This window comes from Oncorhynchus tshawytscha, linkage group LG18 (genome assembly GCF_018296145.1).
Source record: "Oncorhynchus tshawytscha isolate Ot180627B linkage group LG18, Otsh_v2.0, whole genome shotgun sequence".
Classification (NCBI taxonomy): domain Eukaryota; kingdom Metazoa; phylum Chordata; class Actinopteri; order Salmoniformes; family Salmonidae; genus Oncorhynchus; species Oncorhynchus tshawytscha.
In genome coordinates, this window is record NC_056446.1 from 16,874,557 (window position 1) to 16,891,678 (window position 17,122).

At 43.0% G+C, this 17,122-nt stretch overlaps 1 protein-coding gene across 1 annotated transcript; it reads left to right on the top strand.

Moving 5' to 3' along the window:
• Positions 1–762: 762 nt before the first annotated feature.
• plg (plasminogen) lies at positions 763–12,938 on the top strand. The gene is made up of 19 exons (XM_024378012.2): positions 763–909; positions 2,099–2,234; positions 2,327–2,433; positions 2,882–2,996; positions 3,131–3,270; positions 3,708–3,828; positions 4,211–4,329; positions 5,637–5,799; positions 5,941–6,065; positions 6,246–6,405; positions 10,300–10,502; positions 10,609–10,757; positions 10,984–11,077; positions 11,219–11,333; positions 11,463–11,537; positions 11,760–11,900; positions 11,996–12,102; positions 12,265–12,410; positions 12,561–12,938. Exons 1-19 carry the CDS (start codon positions 864–866, stop codon positions 12,723–12,725), a joined length of 2,427 nt encoding a protein of 808 aa, XP_024233780.1. The 5' UTR covers positions 763–863; the 3' UTR covers positions 12,726–12,938.
• Positions 12,939–17,122: the final 4,184 nt, after the last annotated feature.

The following is a 17,122-nucleotide window of genomic DNA, read 5'->3' on the forward strand; positions in this document are numbered from 1 at the left end:
TCCCACTTCCCGCCGAGGTGACGTGTACCCAAAATGATGCCTCATCGAGGAAGAACAGGTTTGCCAGAGAGAGAGAGGGAGAGTAGGCCGAATGTGAAATACAATTCCTACAACTAATAGTATGGTATCATTATATACCTATAATTACCCCTCTCGGTTCACCTTCCCTGTCTCTCATACCTGAGGCATAATGAATGAATGAGAGGGAAGCCGTTTCAGTAATTCTTGCAAAAATAATATCAAGTACCTGAAATGAGGCGATTCAGTGAATTACTCAATTACATAAGTACGTTGTTTGGTAAAGTTCTGTTTGTAAAAGAGGACATTGGTCTCTATTAGCTGATAATTAACCACCAGTATCGATTTTACACAAAACTAGTATACACAGATAATTTGTTATCAAAATGAAATGCTCTGAAACAAAACATCTGAAACATTTAAATCTACTTTCATTTATTGCATTAACCTATTGATTTTTGCACTAAAACATGTCACTAAACACTACCTCTGTCTTTGATTTCTAATAGGGGTTTTGAGGTGTGGCTGTACATACAGAGTGACACAACATTATTGATTAGAATACAAATCCCTCATACAGTATAAAAATTAGTTATGGATGAAAGATTTCACAATCAGTTAAGCTGAAAGGAGCTGTAGCCTACTGTACATCATGACAGTACTATGTATGTGAAAGGAATAAAAGCCCATTGACAAACAGAGCCTGACCTCTGCTCCATGTCCTTGTTAGGCCAATGATTGACTGATGACTGAAATCTATCTATTTTGTCTCACTGACATGGTTTAAATGACACAAAACGTATCCCACTGGTGAGTTTGTACGCACTGCTTGACAGTGCTGCATCATGGACCTGTACAAAGCAGTGTTGCTAGGCTTCCTTTTCTCTGCAGGTAAGATACAGCTGGCATCATTTTACACATTTTAAGTTGAAGTGAACTGAAGGACTCCCACAGTGTTTATACTTGCAAATTGAGCATTTATTCACAAATGAGTCCTATCTGTACACTGAAGTGTTTTGCTAGGTTCCTGTGTTCATGAATTTACTTCAGGTGTGCTTAGTTCTTTAATCTAATAATTTTGTAAGATTATCTTCTGTCAAACCTTAAAACTGTATTCTTCTTCTTACTGTGTAATTCATCTTGCAGATAGGCCTACTGTACAGTGTATTGTAACTCATTATTAGTCTTTATAAACTGGGGGGTTCGAGTCCTGAATACTGATTGGCTATACGGAGTGATTTACAGGAGCAATTAAGGTTAAGTGCCTTGCTCAAGTGCCCATCGACAGAGTTTTCACCTCGTCCGCTCAGGGATTCGAACCAGCAGCTTTTCAGTTACTGGTCCAACCCTCGTGAACGCTAGGCTACCTGCCACCCTCATCATTTATACTGTATATCCTATGTGTCCATATTCTACCACAACCAGTTTAATTACTATTCATAAACTAGGTGGTTCGACCCCTGAATGCTGATTGGCTGACAGCCGTGGTATATCAGACGTATACCACGGGTATGACAAAACATTTATTTTTACTTCTCTAATTACGTTGGTAACCAGTTCATAATAGCAGTAAGGCACCTCTGGGGTTTGTGGGTAATGGCAAATATACCACGGCTAAGGGCTGTGTCCAGGCACTCCTTGATGCGTCGTGCCTAAGAACAGCCCTTAGCTGTGGCATATTGGCCATATACCACAACCCCTCGTGCCTTATTGGGCTAGATTTACTGCTGTATAATAAGTAGGCTACTGTGGAAGAATGAGTAAATACAATACGTTTTGCACTGTATTTAAGAGTAAAAGGAACAATGTTGTGTTAAAACACTGTTCATTACACAAACATTTCTATGTATTTCTCTTAGTTGTAAATGGTTTTGAAATAACTTGGTTTTTTTTGTCTGTGGTGTATGTCCACTCCACAAATGGCTAATCTGTCAATATACCTTCATGTTGCAACCTCTATCCTATAGTGGTCTTTAACAGCAGTTTAGCCCTGAAACCATTGAGTTTTAGCTTTGCATCACAGAGCAATTGTAAGCAAATTCAGTCTTACTAATTATTTCTTATCTGTTTGTCTATTCAGTCAGTGCGGGTATCCTGGATGAATATGCAAAAACAGAGGGCGCCCGGATTATGTCTATACTGAAGAGGGAGTACTCAGTAGGCACGGTCATAGAATGTGCCATCAAGTGTAATACTGAAACAGCTTTCACTTGCAGGTAACTTAAGGCATATGGCCATTACATGAACAGCGATAATGATTTACACATGAGTTACATAGTCAGATTTCATTCTGAATGTTTCTTGGCAGGTCCTTTATATACATTGAAAAGGATCAAGAATGTTTGACAATACCTGCAAACACCAAAACAGAGCAAGTTCTGAGAAGAACAAGCACAGCTCTCTACGAAAAGAAAGGCAAGTCCTAAAGCCTTTCAGATTCTCTCGATAAGTAGCTAGGCCTGAAAGGGCTTCCTATCATCATTAATGCATAATGATCTAAATGTAGGACTGTGAGTTTCATGTGATTGTTTTAGTCCACATTATTTTCGGTTAATATTTAGCTAACCTCTGTGGAGAGTCCAGTAAGAGGTTTGGACTGTGTCTGTAAGCAAACAGAAGAGGTGATGCAGATTATCTAAACAACCCAGTCCAATCAGTCTTTCAGTGGGAGGTACATACGGTATATCAAATACATACTGACCATATATGACAACGTCTCAGATAGTAAAGGCCTGATGATGCTTTTTGATTACCCAAGAGGGGTGTTTAGTACATTGCTGAACTTGCCTAATAAAATCTCAAAGATTATTAACCAATCCACCCACCTACTACTGTTGAGACATGCTATTCTATGTCTTTATAGTGTACTTGATGGAGTGTGTGAATGGAATCGGTATGGACTACAGAGGAACGAAGTCCAAAACAAAATCAGGGAAGAAATGCCAGAGATGGGCATCAAAATACCCCCATAACCCCAAGTATGCTCACACACACACCTACAATATTTCTCATATTCCTATAAAGTATTCTATTTACATATTATTGACTACAAGCAACTTGTGTGGTTAGATTTCTTTGCAGCAGAAGTAAATTCACAGAATCATTCCCACAGCATGACCCCTGCAACACATCCCAATGCCGACCTGGAGTCCGACTTCTGTAGAAACCCAGATGGCGACAGCAAAGGACCCTGGTGCTACACCAGAGACCCTGAGACCAGGTGGGAGACCTGCAACGTCCAGGACTGCAGCGGTACCCTTAATATCTTGTTATTTCCCCACTGCCAATAAGATTATCAAATAGCTGATGTCATGTTGGTATAAAAAGTTAAAATCCCAAAAGCAGATTACACTCTTAGAAACAAAAGTGCTATCTAGAACCTAAAAGGGTTCTTCGGCTGTCCCCATAGGAGAACCCTTTGAAGAACCCCTTTTTTTTTTGGTTCCAGGTAGATCCCTTTTAGGTTCCATGTAGAACCCTTTCCACAGAGGGTTATACATGGAACCCAAAAGAGTCCTACCAATAAACAAAAAGGGCTCTGCTATAGAGACAATTCAGTGTATACATCTTTAAACAAATAGTTGACTCGCTTTCTTAGTCACTTTTCCTCATCACAACATCACTTTGTTAATACAGTAGGTGTAATTTGGAAGTGTTTTATTTCTAAAGTGCTGTTGTTTGTCCCACAGAGGAATGTATGCACTGCAGTGGTGAGGACTACAGGGGAAAGATCTCTACCACTGAGAATGGTTACACCTGTCAGCGCTGGGACGCCCAGAAACCTCACAACCACGGCTACAGTCCCAGCGCGTAAGAGACTTTACTGTCTCTCTCTCTATGTAATATTGGATAAATAGGGAAAGGGGGATGCCTAGTCAGTTGTACTACTGAATGCCTTCAACTGAAATGTGTCTTCTGCATTTAACCCAACCCCTCTGAATCAGAGAGGTGCAGGCGGGCTGCCATAATTGACATCCAGTCTTCGGCACCTGGGGAACAGTGGGTTAACTGCCTTGCTCAGATGCAGAATGACAGATTTTTACCTGGTCAACTTGAGGATTCGATCCAGCAACATTTCAGTTACTGGCCCAACGCTCTAACCACTAGGCTACCTACAGTTTATATGTTTACCATGTGCTCCTTCATCTGCCCCTCTTGACCTCTTCCTGTGTCCCTTTCCCTGTCTCTCTAGTCTTCCTGAGAAGTACCTGGAGGAGGACTACTGTAGGAACCCAGATGGGGACCCCAAACCCTGGTGCTTCACCACCAGCCCCTCCAAACGCTGGGACTTCTGCTCCATCCCTCGCTGCAGTGAGCTTTCACCCTATCTTTTCTATCTCTCCCTTGTCCCCTCTGCCCACCATGACCCTACCATGACCCTACTAGTGACTGTCATCCCATTAATGTCTTTTAGTCTTTTCTCTCATTGGTCTCCCATCTACCTTTTGGTCAAGTTGTTTTTCTACTCCGCATTTTCATCGTCTCACCACAAGAGGCCAATATAGCACCTTCTCACACCACGTGTAAATAAATTGTTGTGTGTGTACCACTTAATTATCCGATTAGTCCAAAATATTTTTAAGCAAAATTCACTATTTCATTTGACCATACTTGTTCACATATTGATTGTTTTTGTCAGTGAATTTCTCCGTTATTATCGAGAGGCTTTTCTATTTCTTGATTTCAAACACGGTCTTTTGCACATTTTTGTTTGTAGTATAGTAGACTTTTTGAGACATGAATCGTGTATATGTGCCATTCAGAGGGTGAATTGGCAAGACTAAATATTTAAATGTCTTTGAACAGGGTATTAGGTGCCAGGCGCACCGGTTTGTGTCAAGAGCTGCAACGCGGCTGTGTTTTTCACTCTCAACAGTTTCCCGTGTGTATCAAGAATGGTCCACCACCCAAAGGACATCCAGCCAACTTGACATAACTGTGGGAAGTGTTGGAGTCAACATGGGCCAACATCCCTGTGGAATACTTTTGACACCTTGTAGAGTCCATGCCCTGTCTCAATATCAGGAAGGTGTTCCTAATGTTTGTTATACTCAGTGTATATTATTGTCATATGCAGCAAATGTCCCAGCAGAATTTTTACACACTATATTCTGGTCTTTCCATGTACTGTACTTTTATATAGACTGCACTTCCATGTTTGGTTTCATGGACTCTCCCCTTTAACTGCACCTAATTGACCAATTTGTAGCTACAACTTCCGAGTCTGTTGGAGAAGATCAGCTTGAGCAAAGTGAGGTGTAGAACGACTGATCTACAAATATTATTCATTGCCAAATAATAGGTTTTGTGCGATCAAGATTCGCAAAGCTACGTTTTTCCTGGCTCAGGTGATACCTCGCCCGAACACACGATCACAACCAGACTTTGATTGATTGTTTGAAGACAACTTGTGTCAATTACAGAATATTTCCTAGGATTTTCTACCTGCAGCAACACTTGCAGGATAATGCTGGAAATACCAGTAAAAGCACAGTGCCTCATTTATGGAGCAAAAAGCAGGACCCTCCCCATGACCCCTGCTCTTTCACATAAAAATAATTCAAACATGAGTTTACTGACTCTCCCTTCTCTCTCCCTTCTCTCTCCCTCTCCCCTAGCTTCTGAGCCTCCCACAGTGGTGGAGGAGCTCACCTGTAGCACAGGCGACGGCGGTGCCTACAGGGGAACTGTTGCCGTGACAACGTCTGGGAAAGCCTGTCAGGTCTGGGCAGCTCAGACGCCCCAAAAGCACAACAGAACTCCAGACAACTACCCATGCAAGTAAGATCAACCCACGGGATTGGGCAACTTGTTTTTACTTAAACAAGAGCAGAGCATTGCATTTGTCAGTGTTTTAATGTCTTGAAGATGCAGACTGACTGTGACTTAACCAATATGAGTGGTTGTTTGTGTTCCTGTCAGAGGCCTGGACCTGAACTACTGCAGGAACCCAGACAATGAGAGGATGCCCTGGTGCTACACTACAGACCCAGAGACACGTTGGGAGTACTGCAAGGTGCCTAGCTGTGGAGACGTTCCTGGACCAGGTCACTTTACACTGTCGTGTGATGATGATGATAATGCATTGGATTTATATAGGGTGCTAAAATTGCTATACATTAACTACATAATGAAACTCATATCATCCACTATCAATCCATACATCCTACATTTTTCACCAAAATTAATATTTGGTTAACAGGGTTCATAATATTTTTGATGTTCAGATGACGCAGCTCCCACTCCAGCTGAGGAAGACTGTTATGTGGGCAGCGGGAGTGAATATCGTGGCATGGTGACAGAGACCATCAGTGGGAAGAAATGCCAGTCCTGGAGCTCGATGACACCTCACAGTCACAAGAAGACACCTCAGGACTTCCCTAAAGCGTGAGGCCTAGAGCATAGTCAAATATAATCTCTATCTAGATCATCTGTAACTTTATTTCTGTATTCTACTATCTGGTCATTTAAAGTAGAAATGGGGGGGGGGGGTCAATGAAATTGATTCTATGACTGTGTGTATTTATATATATACACAGTACATACAGTTGAAGTCGGAAGTTTACATACACCTTAGCCAAATACATTTAAACTCAGTTTTTCACAATTCCTGACATTTAATCCTGTTAAAAATTCCCTGTCTTAGGTCAGTTAGGATCATCAATTTATTTTAAGAATGTGAAATGTCAGAATAATAGTAGAGAATGATTTATTTCAGATTTTATTTCTTTCATCACATTCCCAGTGGGTCAGAAGTTTACATACACTCAATTAGTATTTGGTAGCATTGCCTTTAAATGGTTTAACATGGGTCAAACGTTTCGGGTAGCCTTCCACAAGCTTCCCACAATAAGTTGGGTCAATTTTGGCCCATTCCTCCTGACAGAACTGGTGTAACTGAGTCAGGTTTGTAGGCCTCCTTGCTCGCACACACTTTTTCAGCTCTGTCCACAAATTTTCTGTAGAGTTGAGGTCAGGGCTTTGTGATGGTCACTCCAATACCTTGACTTTGTTGTCCTTAAGCCATAACTTTGGAAGTATGCTTGGGGTCATTGTCTATTTGGAAGACCCATTTGCGACCAAGCTTTAAGTTCCTGACTGATGTCTTGAGATGTTGCTTCAGTATATCCACATCATTTTCTATCCTCATGATGCCATCGATTTTGTGCAGTGCACCAGTCCCTCCTGCAGCAAAGCACCCCCACAACAAGATGCTGCCACCCTTGAGCTTCACGGTCGGGATGGTGTTCTTCGGCTTGCAAGCCTCCCCCTTTTTCCTCCAAACATAACGAAGTTCATTATGGCCAAACAGTTCTATTTTTGTTTTATCAGACCAGAGGACATTTCTCCAAAAAGTACGATCTTTGTCCCGATGTGCAGATTTTTATTGTGGTTTTGCAGCAGTGGCTTCTTCCTTGCTGAGCGGCCTTTCAGGTTATGTCGATATAGGACTATATACAGTATATTGCTGTGGATATAGATACTTTTGTACCTGTTTCCTCCAGCATCTTCACAAGGTCCATTGCTGTTGTTCTGGAATTGATTTGCACTTTTCGCACCAAATTACACTAATCTCTAGAAGACAGAACGTGCCTCCATCCTGAGCAGTATGACGGCTGTGTGGTCCCATGGTGTTTATACTTGCGTACTATTGTTTGTACAGTTGAACGTGGTACCTTCAGGCGTTTGGAAATTGCTCCCAAGGATGAACCAGACTTGTGGAGGTCTACAATTTTTTTCTGAGGCTGATTTCTTTTGATTTTCCCATGATGTCAAGCAAAGAGGCACTGAGTTTGAAGGTAGGCCTTGAAATACATCCACAGGTACACCTCCAATTGACTCAAATGATGTCAATTAGCCTATCAGAAGCTTCTAAAGCCATGACATAATTTTCTGTTTAAAGGCACTGTCTTCTTAGTGTATGTTAACTTCTGACCGATTGGAATTGTGATATAGTGAATTATAAGTGAAATTGTTGGAAAATGTACTTGTGTCATGCACAAAGTAGATGTCCTAACCGAATTGCAAAAACTATAGTTTGTTAACAAGAAATTTGTGGAGTGGTTGAAAAACAAGTTTTAATGACTCAACCTAAATGTATGTAAACTTCCGACTTCAACTGCATATTTTGGGGGGCAACTGCACGCAGATACATAAAAGCGTTCATCTGACTCCGGGGAAGAAGATAAAGGACCTCATTGCCAAAATCCTAAAGTATCCCATTAACTTAACTAGCGGTAGTTGGCTGTACCTGCTCAAAACCTCAGGTATTTCTCCTTCTCTAGATTGATCTTCTTTTTAACTGGTGAGCCAACATGTTTTCAGCACTTTTATTTCCATGACTGATCTTTTTGTAATGGCTCTCTCTTGTCCCTCTGCAGCAGACATGGTGAGCAATATGTTTGGAACATCGAATTGCAATAGAATTGCAGTATTGAATCGCAGTACATACAGAATCGTGAGAATCGCAAGAATCGAATTACATATTGTATTGGCACCTACACTACCGGTCAAAAGTTTTAGAACACCTACTCATTCAAGGGTTTTTCTTTATTTTTACTATTTTCTGCATTGTGGAATAATAGTGAAGACATCAAAACTATGAAATAACACATATGGAATCATGTAGTAACCAAAAAAGTGTTAAACAAAATATATTTGAGATTTGAGTTTCTTCAAATAGCCACCCTTTGCCTTGATGACTGATTTGAACACTCTTGGCATTCTCTTAACCAGCTTCACCTGGAATGCTTTTCCTACAGTCTTGAAGGAGTTCCCACATATCGTGAGAACTTGTTGGATGCTTTTCCTTCACTCTGTGGTCCGACTCATCCCAAACCATGTCAATTGGGTTGAGTTCGGGGGATTGTGGAGGCCAGGTCATCTGATGCAGCACTCCATTACTTTCCTTCTTGGTAAAATAGCCCTTACACAGCCTGGAGGTGTGTTGGGTCATTTTCTTGTTGAAAAACAAATGATAGTCCCACTAAGCCCAAACCAGATGGGATGGCATATCGCTGCAGAATGCTGTGGTAGCCATGCTGGTTAAGTGTGCCTGTGGTTCTAAATAAAGTAGTTAACACTGCGGATAACACTGCCTGTGATTTTAAATAAATCACAGGCAGTGTTACCATTAAAGCACCCCCACACCATAACACCTCCTCCTCCATGCTTTACAGTGGGAAATAGACATGCGGAGATCATCCATTCACCCACACAGCGTCTCACAAAGACACGGCAGTTGGAACCAAAAATCTCCAATTTGGACTAGACCAAAGGACAAATTTCCACTGGTCTAATGTCCATTGCTCGTGTTTCTTGGCCCAAGCAAGTCTCTTATTATTGGGGTCCTTTAGTAGTGGTTTCTTTGCAACAATTTGACCATGAAGGCCTGATTCACACAGTCTCCTCTGAACAGTTGTTATTGAGATGTGTCTGTTACTTGAACTCTGTGAAGCATTTAATTGGGCTGCAATTTCTGAGGCTGGTAACTCTAACGAACTTACCCTCTGCAGCAGAGGTAACTCTGGGTCTTCCATTCCTGTGGCGGTCCTCATGAGAGCCAGTTTCATCATAGCGCTTGATGGTTTTTGCGACTGCTCTTGAAGAAACTTTCAAAGTTCTTGAAATGGTCCGTATTGACTGACTTTCATGTCTTAAAGTAATGATGGACTATCGTTTCTCTTTGCTTATTTGAGCTGTTCTTGCCATAATATGGACTTGGTCTTTTACCAAATAGGGCTATCTTCTGTATACCATCCCTATAGTGTGTTGTGACAAGGTAGGGTTGGTATACAGAAGATAGCTCTATTTGGTAAAAGACCAAATACATTAAGGAAAGAAATTCCACAAATGAACTTTTAACAAGGCACACCTGCTAATAGAAATGCATTCCAGGTGACTACCTCATGAAGCTGGTTGAGAGAATGCCAAGAGTGTGCAAAGCTGTCATCAAGGCAAAGGGTGGCTATTTCAAGAATCTCAAATATATTTGGATTTTTTTGAACACTTTTTTGGTTACTACATGATTCCATGTGTGTTATTTCATAGTTTTGATGTCTTCACTATTATTCTACAATGTAGAAAATAGTCAAATTAAAGAAAAATCCTTGAATGAACAGGTGTTCTAAAACGTTAGACCGGTAGTGTAAGTATGATGATAATATCGTATCGTGAGATCCCTGGCAATTCCCAACCCCAATTTGAAGCCAAACAAGGTAATATGTCATTATTCAGTGTCTGAGGACATTAGATGACATGTCTTTTACCTATGTTTCACAGCGATTTGAGAAGAAACCTGTGTAGGAACCCTGATGGAGACCGTGCTCCATGGTGCTACACCACTGACCCCTCTGTTCGTTGGGAGTTCTGCGCTGTGGAGAAATGCCCAACGCCTCCCAAGCCTACTTCTAAGCCTGACCAACCTGACAAGCCTGACCAACCCGATCAGCCCAAACCAACACCCGATCAGACACCCTTAGATGGTCATCCTTTTTAATCCTTTAATCCATCCATTCAATCTACATTGTCAATGTTCAGGGGAGCAATTGATTATATTATATACTGATATCGTTTTCTGTTGACGTTCAGATTGCAAGGTGGGCAATGGGGGGACATACAGGGGTCCTACTTCTATGACCATGTTGGGTGTCACATGTCAGAGGTGGAGCTCCCAAAGCCCCCATCAGCATGCCAGTTTCAACCCTGAATCGCACCCTGACAAAGGCCTGGAGTCCAACGTAAGTCCATGGAATTTAGATGTACTGTATTTAAAGGCTCTTTTTGAAAATTTTAATTGAAAACAATCACAGTAAGCTACTTAATTGTTACCCAGAGGTTATTTGATATTGAGCTGCATTGGGCCTTTAAATAATGTCAAACAATACTGTGGAAGTACTGCATATGATAGAGGAGACATTTGGGAAGATGTACTTCAATTAATTCAGCGTCTTTTTTCACTGTTAGAATTGCAGAAACCCTGACAATGACGTGAATGGACCATGGTGCTACACCACAGACAGAAACAAAAAATGGGACTACTGCCAAATCCCAGATTGCGGTATGTGGCCTACATTGAAATACAGTTTTTGTTAATCATTATACATATGGCTGTGCTGAAACAAACGTGTTACATCCAGATCAATTTGGTTACTGTGTACATGGTAGAATGCACAAATGAAACTGTCTTTTTGCTCTTCAGCTGGCTTGAAATGTGGGCAGCCGGTTACAAAACCCAAGAGGTGTTTTGGTCGCATCGTTGGAGGCTGTGTGTCCAAACCCCACTCATGGCCCTGGCAGATCAGCCTGAGGACCAAGTATGGAGGATAGCATCTCATTCCCTTTCACGAATTGTATTAATGTATTGATATTTCCATCCAGACAAGATAAAACAATATATCTCTTGGATAACTAACTTCTTCACTCTTCTGTCTGTCCTCCTAAAGCACTGGTGTTCATTTCTGTGGGGGAACTCTGATCGCCCCTCAATGGGTCCTCACCGCTGCCCACTGCCTGGAGAGGTGAGAGAGCAGTCCGCATTAACTCAGTTGTCTTGAGGTTTATTACTCAATAAATGTATACCAACAAGAAGAGCAGCTGTACATACACTATACTGTGTAGTAGTGGCTGAGTGATAGCCTCTTACACAACAGAAGAAGAGCAGTACTTTTTAGTAATGTTTACTGTGAGGCCCTAATTATGGATTAAATAAAAGTTTGTCTTTCTATGTTTGTGCGTATCAGATCAAAGAGGCCATCGGCCTACAAGGTGTTCATGGGAACCCACACAGAGAGGGCAAATGAAGCGACCAAGCAGGAGCGTAACCTGGAGAAACTGATCCTGGGACCTGACAGGACAGACATTGCACTGCTGAAGCTAGAAACGTGAGTGAGGCCAGAAAAACTCAATAAAATGTGTCACATTTGTCTTGCTGTTTGGAAGTCAGAGGCTGTAAAAACACTTGTGTGATTGGTTGCAGCCCTGCACTCATAAATGACAAGGTTTTACCAGTATGCTTACCCGAGAAGGATTACGTGGTACCACCTGGAACAGAGTGCTATGTGACAGGATGGGGAGAGACACAAGGTTCAAGAGTCATGCATGTTTTTTTACCCTTGTGATTTCTCTCATAACATTAGATAGAATTAAGTAATTCTTCTGTTCAGGACTCCATTACTTTTGTTGTTGCAAATGTAGCAATTCTTTTCTATATTTTCTGACATGAAACATTGATCTTTGTGTTGGTAGGAACTGGTGGAGATGGGCTCCTCAAGGAGACGGGCTTCCCTGTTATAGAAAATAAAGTGTGTAATCGTCCTGCCTACCTGAACAACAGAGTCAAGGACCATGAGATGTGTGCTGGGAACATTGAAGGGGGAACAGACAGCTGTCAGGTATACATGCTCAGCAACAACTAGTAGTCATTCAATATCAGTGAGGACTGTGTGGTTGGTTGTAAACTGCAGTTTCCACAGTGATTTTAAACATAACTGTTTTAGAGTGATGATGATAATGGTGGTGATGATGTTTTTGACCTCTTCCAGGGTGACAGTGGTGGCCCTCTGGTGTGTCGTGCCCAGAACAGCTTTGTCCTCCAGGGAGTGACATCCTGGGGTCTGGGCTGTGCCAACGCCTTGAAGCCAGGAGTGTACGCCAGAGTATCAAAGTTTACGGATTGGATTAACAGTCAGATGAAGATTCATTCTTAACTCCCTACTGTGTCATTTGAGCCACAAATCTAGTTTTGTTAAGAATTGAAAGTACAAATTAAATACTTGTGGTAAGTGTCAGAAATTGCAAGGTTCATTATTTTTGTTAAGAAAACAAAATAATTCAATTGTTTAGCAATGCAATTATGTTCTAGCCTGGAAGACAGCGATGGTGTTCGGCCACATGTTAAAAAAATAAAATTAAACAGCTGACATTGTGTAGCAGATTGTGTGCAATTGAGATCTTGAATGGGAAACCTCTTTATTAAGTTATGTCAGGTCAGTCAAAAATAAAAGTATATAACATTAACACAACTGGGGTTATATTAACATTTGGGATAACTTGAGATAGTTGCAATTTAAGAATGAGAACATTTTCTCTCAAAACACTTACTTTAATGAGGAGATTGCCGGGTGTAACGCTTGTCGTCTGGAGATAGAGAGGAGGACCAAGGTGCAGCGTGGTAAATTTCCATATTTTAAATATTTTTATGAACACTGAAAACAAAACAATAAACAACCAACGAACAGTCCTGTAAGGTGCAACACAACACCAAACAGAAAATAACCACCCACAAAACACAATTGAAAACAGGCTACCAAAATATGGTTCTCAATCAGGGACAATGATTGACAGCTGCCACTGATTGAGAACCATACCAGGCCAAACACAGAAATAGAAAATCATAGTCCGCACCCCCCAAAAGGTGCGGACTCCGGCCGCAAAACCTGAACCTATAGGGGAGGGTCTGTCCGCGGTGGCGGCTCTGGCGCGGGACGTGGACCCCACTCCACCATAGTCTTTCTCCGTCTCCTTAACCGCCTCCGTGGCCTCTTAAGAGCGGCGACCCTCGCCACCAACCTCGGACTGGGGACCCTCGCCACAGCTCAGGACAGACGGGGGACTCCGGCAGCTCAGGACAGACGGGGGACTCCGGCAGCTCAGGACAGACGGGGGACTCCGGCAGCTCAGGACAGACGGGGACTCCGGCAGCTCAGGACAGACGGGGGACTCCGGCAGCTCAGGACAGACGGGGGACTCCGGCAGCTCAGGACAGACGAGGGACTCCGGCAGCTCAGGACAGACGGGGGACTCCGGCAGCTCAGGACAGACGAGGGACTCCGGCAGCTCAGGACAGACGGGGGGACTCCAGGCAGCTCAGGACAGACGAGGGACTCCAGGCAGCTCAGGACAGACGGGGGACTCCAGGCAGCTCAGGACAGATGGGGGACTCCAGGCAGCTCAGGACAGACGGGGGACTCCGGCAGCTCAGGACAGACGGGGGACTCCGGCAGCTCAGGACAGACGGGGGACTCCGGCAGCTCAGGACTGACGGGGGACTCTGGCAGCCGCTGGAGAGGAGGAAGGATCTGGCAGCGCTGGACAGGCGGGAGCACCTGTAGGGAGGAGACAGAGAGACAGCCTGGTGTGGGGGGCTGCCACCGGAGGGCTGGTACGTGGAGGTGGCACCGGATAGACCGGACCGTGAAGGCGCACAGGAGGTCTTGAGCACCGAGCCTGCCCAACCTTACCTGGTTGAATGCTCCCCGTAGCCAGGCCAGTGCGGCGAGGTGGAATAGCCCGCACTGGGCTGTGCTGGCGAACCGGGGACACCATGCGTAAGGCTGGTGCCATGTACACCGGCCAGAGGAGACGCACTGGAGACCAGATGCGCTGAGCCGGCTTCATGGCACCTGGCTCGATGCCCACTCTAGCCCACAGCCGACAGGAGGAGCTGGGATGTACCGAACCGTGCCTGCCCGGTCCCTCTCTCTCTCCGGTAAGCAAGGGAAGTTGGCGCAGGTCTCCTACCTGCCTTCGCCACACTCTCCGTGTGCCCTCCCCAATACATTTTTGGGGCTGCCTCTCGGGCTTCCAGCCACGCTGCCGTGCTGCCTCCTCATATCACCGCCTCTCAGCTTTCGCTGCCTCCAGCTCAGCCTTGGGGCGGTGATATTCTCCAGCCTGTGCCCATGGTCCCTTGCCGTCCAGAATCTCCTCCCATGTCCAGGAGTCCTGCGATTCCGGCCGCTGCTGCTGCTGCCCGTTACCATGCTGCTTGGTCCTTTCTTGGTGGGTGGTTCTGTAACGCTTGTCGTCTGGAGATAGAGAGGAGGACCAAGGCGCAGTGTGGTAAGTGTCCATATTTTAAATATTTTTATGAACACTGAAAACAAAACAATAAACAACCAACGAACAGTCCTGTAAGGTGCAACACGACACTAAACAGAAAATAACCACCCACAAAACACAATGGAAAACAGGCTACCTAAATATGGTTCTCAATCAGGGACAACGATTGACAGCTGCCTCTGATTGAGAACCATACCAGGCCAAACACAGAAATAGAAAATCATAGACAAACTAACATAGACAACCCACCCAACTCACGCCTTGACAATACTAAAACAAAAGAACTAAGGTCAGAAAGTGACACCCGGTATGTATAGTGAAACATATATTTAAATACCAAAATCGCTACAACAAAAAAATAGGATTCACATCATGTTTTTGGAAACAACAAATGCAACAAACATATTGTAGGATGTAGGCTATGCTACATAGTTTCATAAATATGGTATAGGAGGAAGACCAATCAGATGACTGAAGATTCTGTGTTGGTTGCCATGTTAGTGGGCAAGAGATTTGTCAGCTGTTGACTCTTCAGGTGGTTTTCTTTGTTTCCGATCACCAATGGAATATGTAAATTAATTAATATTCCCCATATAACTTTCTAAAATGCAACTTAGTTTAGTTTGAACAATGTTGAAGTAATCTCACCTGTTTGGGAACTCAATGTCATCATTGGTCTCAGGAAGTGGAACACCTCTGGCCTCCAGCTACGAATGCTATTGCCCCTATGTGGTACGTACAACACAACATATGAACACATTGAGTTTCACCCAGCAATGGACTCAGGTGTATAAGCATCTTATAACAGGTTAATTCGTGTTTTAATTATGTACCGAAGATGATGAGTGGCAGCTCCAGCCAGATGGCAGCGAGTCTGTAGAGCAGGAACGGGGCCACGATGCCTCCGATGTCACACAGATTGGAGCACACTGACACAACCAGGTTCCTGAAGAAAGAAACAGTTGTCGTATTTCCAAGCAGTTTCCATACATTTTGTCCTCTCTTAGTTATTAGTTCTCCATTTTGAAATGCTACCTCTTCGTTTTGTATGTCCCCCTGGTTACACTTACCTGACAACAGTGTGGTATAATTCACTGTTCACAAACATCACCATATCAAAAGCCATTGTGATGCTCAACCGGCCTATGCAGGCCAGAACTGTCTTGACCCATGACCCTGAAGTAACCTGTTAGAGAGAGACATTATGTACCGTATGCACACTGCACATTAAATAAGATGGGGTACTGTATTTAATCAAATCTAATTTTATTGGTCACAATCGCTGAATACCACAGGTGTAGACTTTACAGTAAAATGCTTACGAGCCCATTCCCAACAATGCAGAGTTAAAAAGTAAGACAAATATTTGTCAAATAAAAAGGAAATTGTTACACAATAAAAACAACGAGGCTATATACAAGGAGTACCAGTACCGAGTCAATGTGCAGGGGTAAGAGGTAGTTGAGGTAATACAGTATGTATAGGAGGGTAGGGGTGAAAGTGACTAGGCAATCAAGATAGATAATAGTTACAGGAATTAAATTGCTCTATGTTTTAACACCCAATTAAAATTAAACACTCTGTCAATTCATAAGGATTTGTAAGACCCTTATTCTATAATAATGGACAGAGCCCAGTCTTAAAGTCAATCAGCAGAGTTTATGCACGAGAGTACTGAACACGATACAGGTTACCACAGGTTATAAACTGAAAATGACGTCATTAGTTCCAGTACCAACCCGTCTCTTCTCCCACCCTGGTACAAAGGCAGTATCTCAAGCCTTCCCACATCGTCTCCCTATCAATTTAATATAATTTATGAGCCAGGGTCTTCTTGTGTAGATAAGCATTCTAGCCAGTCTGAAGATATCGTTCATTCATTTCTACCAAGGAACAGACAGTCATTGTTCTAATTCTTGATTATATTTACACACATTATATTCAGTACTAGGATTAAGAAAGAAAATTCATACATATACAGTAACATAATAGTATTCTGATTAGTACGTCCTGATTGAAATGTATACATAGTCATTATTGATAAAAATTCCCTTAACAGATAATAAACAGAGTAGCAGCACTGAGTGTGAAAGTGAGTGTGTATAGCATGTGTGAGGGTGTGAAGCATCAATATGCATGTGTGTGTGTGTGTGTGTGTGTGTGTGTGTGTGTGTGTGTGTGTGTGTGTGTGTGTGTGTGTGTGTGTGTGTATTAGAGTGTTAGTGTAGTGTGTGCATAGAGCCAGTGCAAGGGAGTCCGTGCA

Bases quoted from the DNA above. Each gene is read 5' to 3' on its own strand.
- plg (XM_024378012.2), top strand. From the start codon at position 864: ATGGACCTGTACAAAGCAGTGTTGCTAGGCTTCCTTTTCTCTGCAG. The intron at 2,235-2,326 runs GTAACTTAAGGC...GTTTCTTGGCAG, and splicing joins GAAACAGCTTTCACTTGCAG to GTCCTTTATATACATTGAAA. The intron at 11,334-11,462 runs GTATGGAGGATA...GTCCTCCTAAAG, and splicing joins CAGATCAGCCTGAGGACCAA to CACTGGTGTTCATTTCTGTG.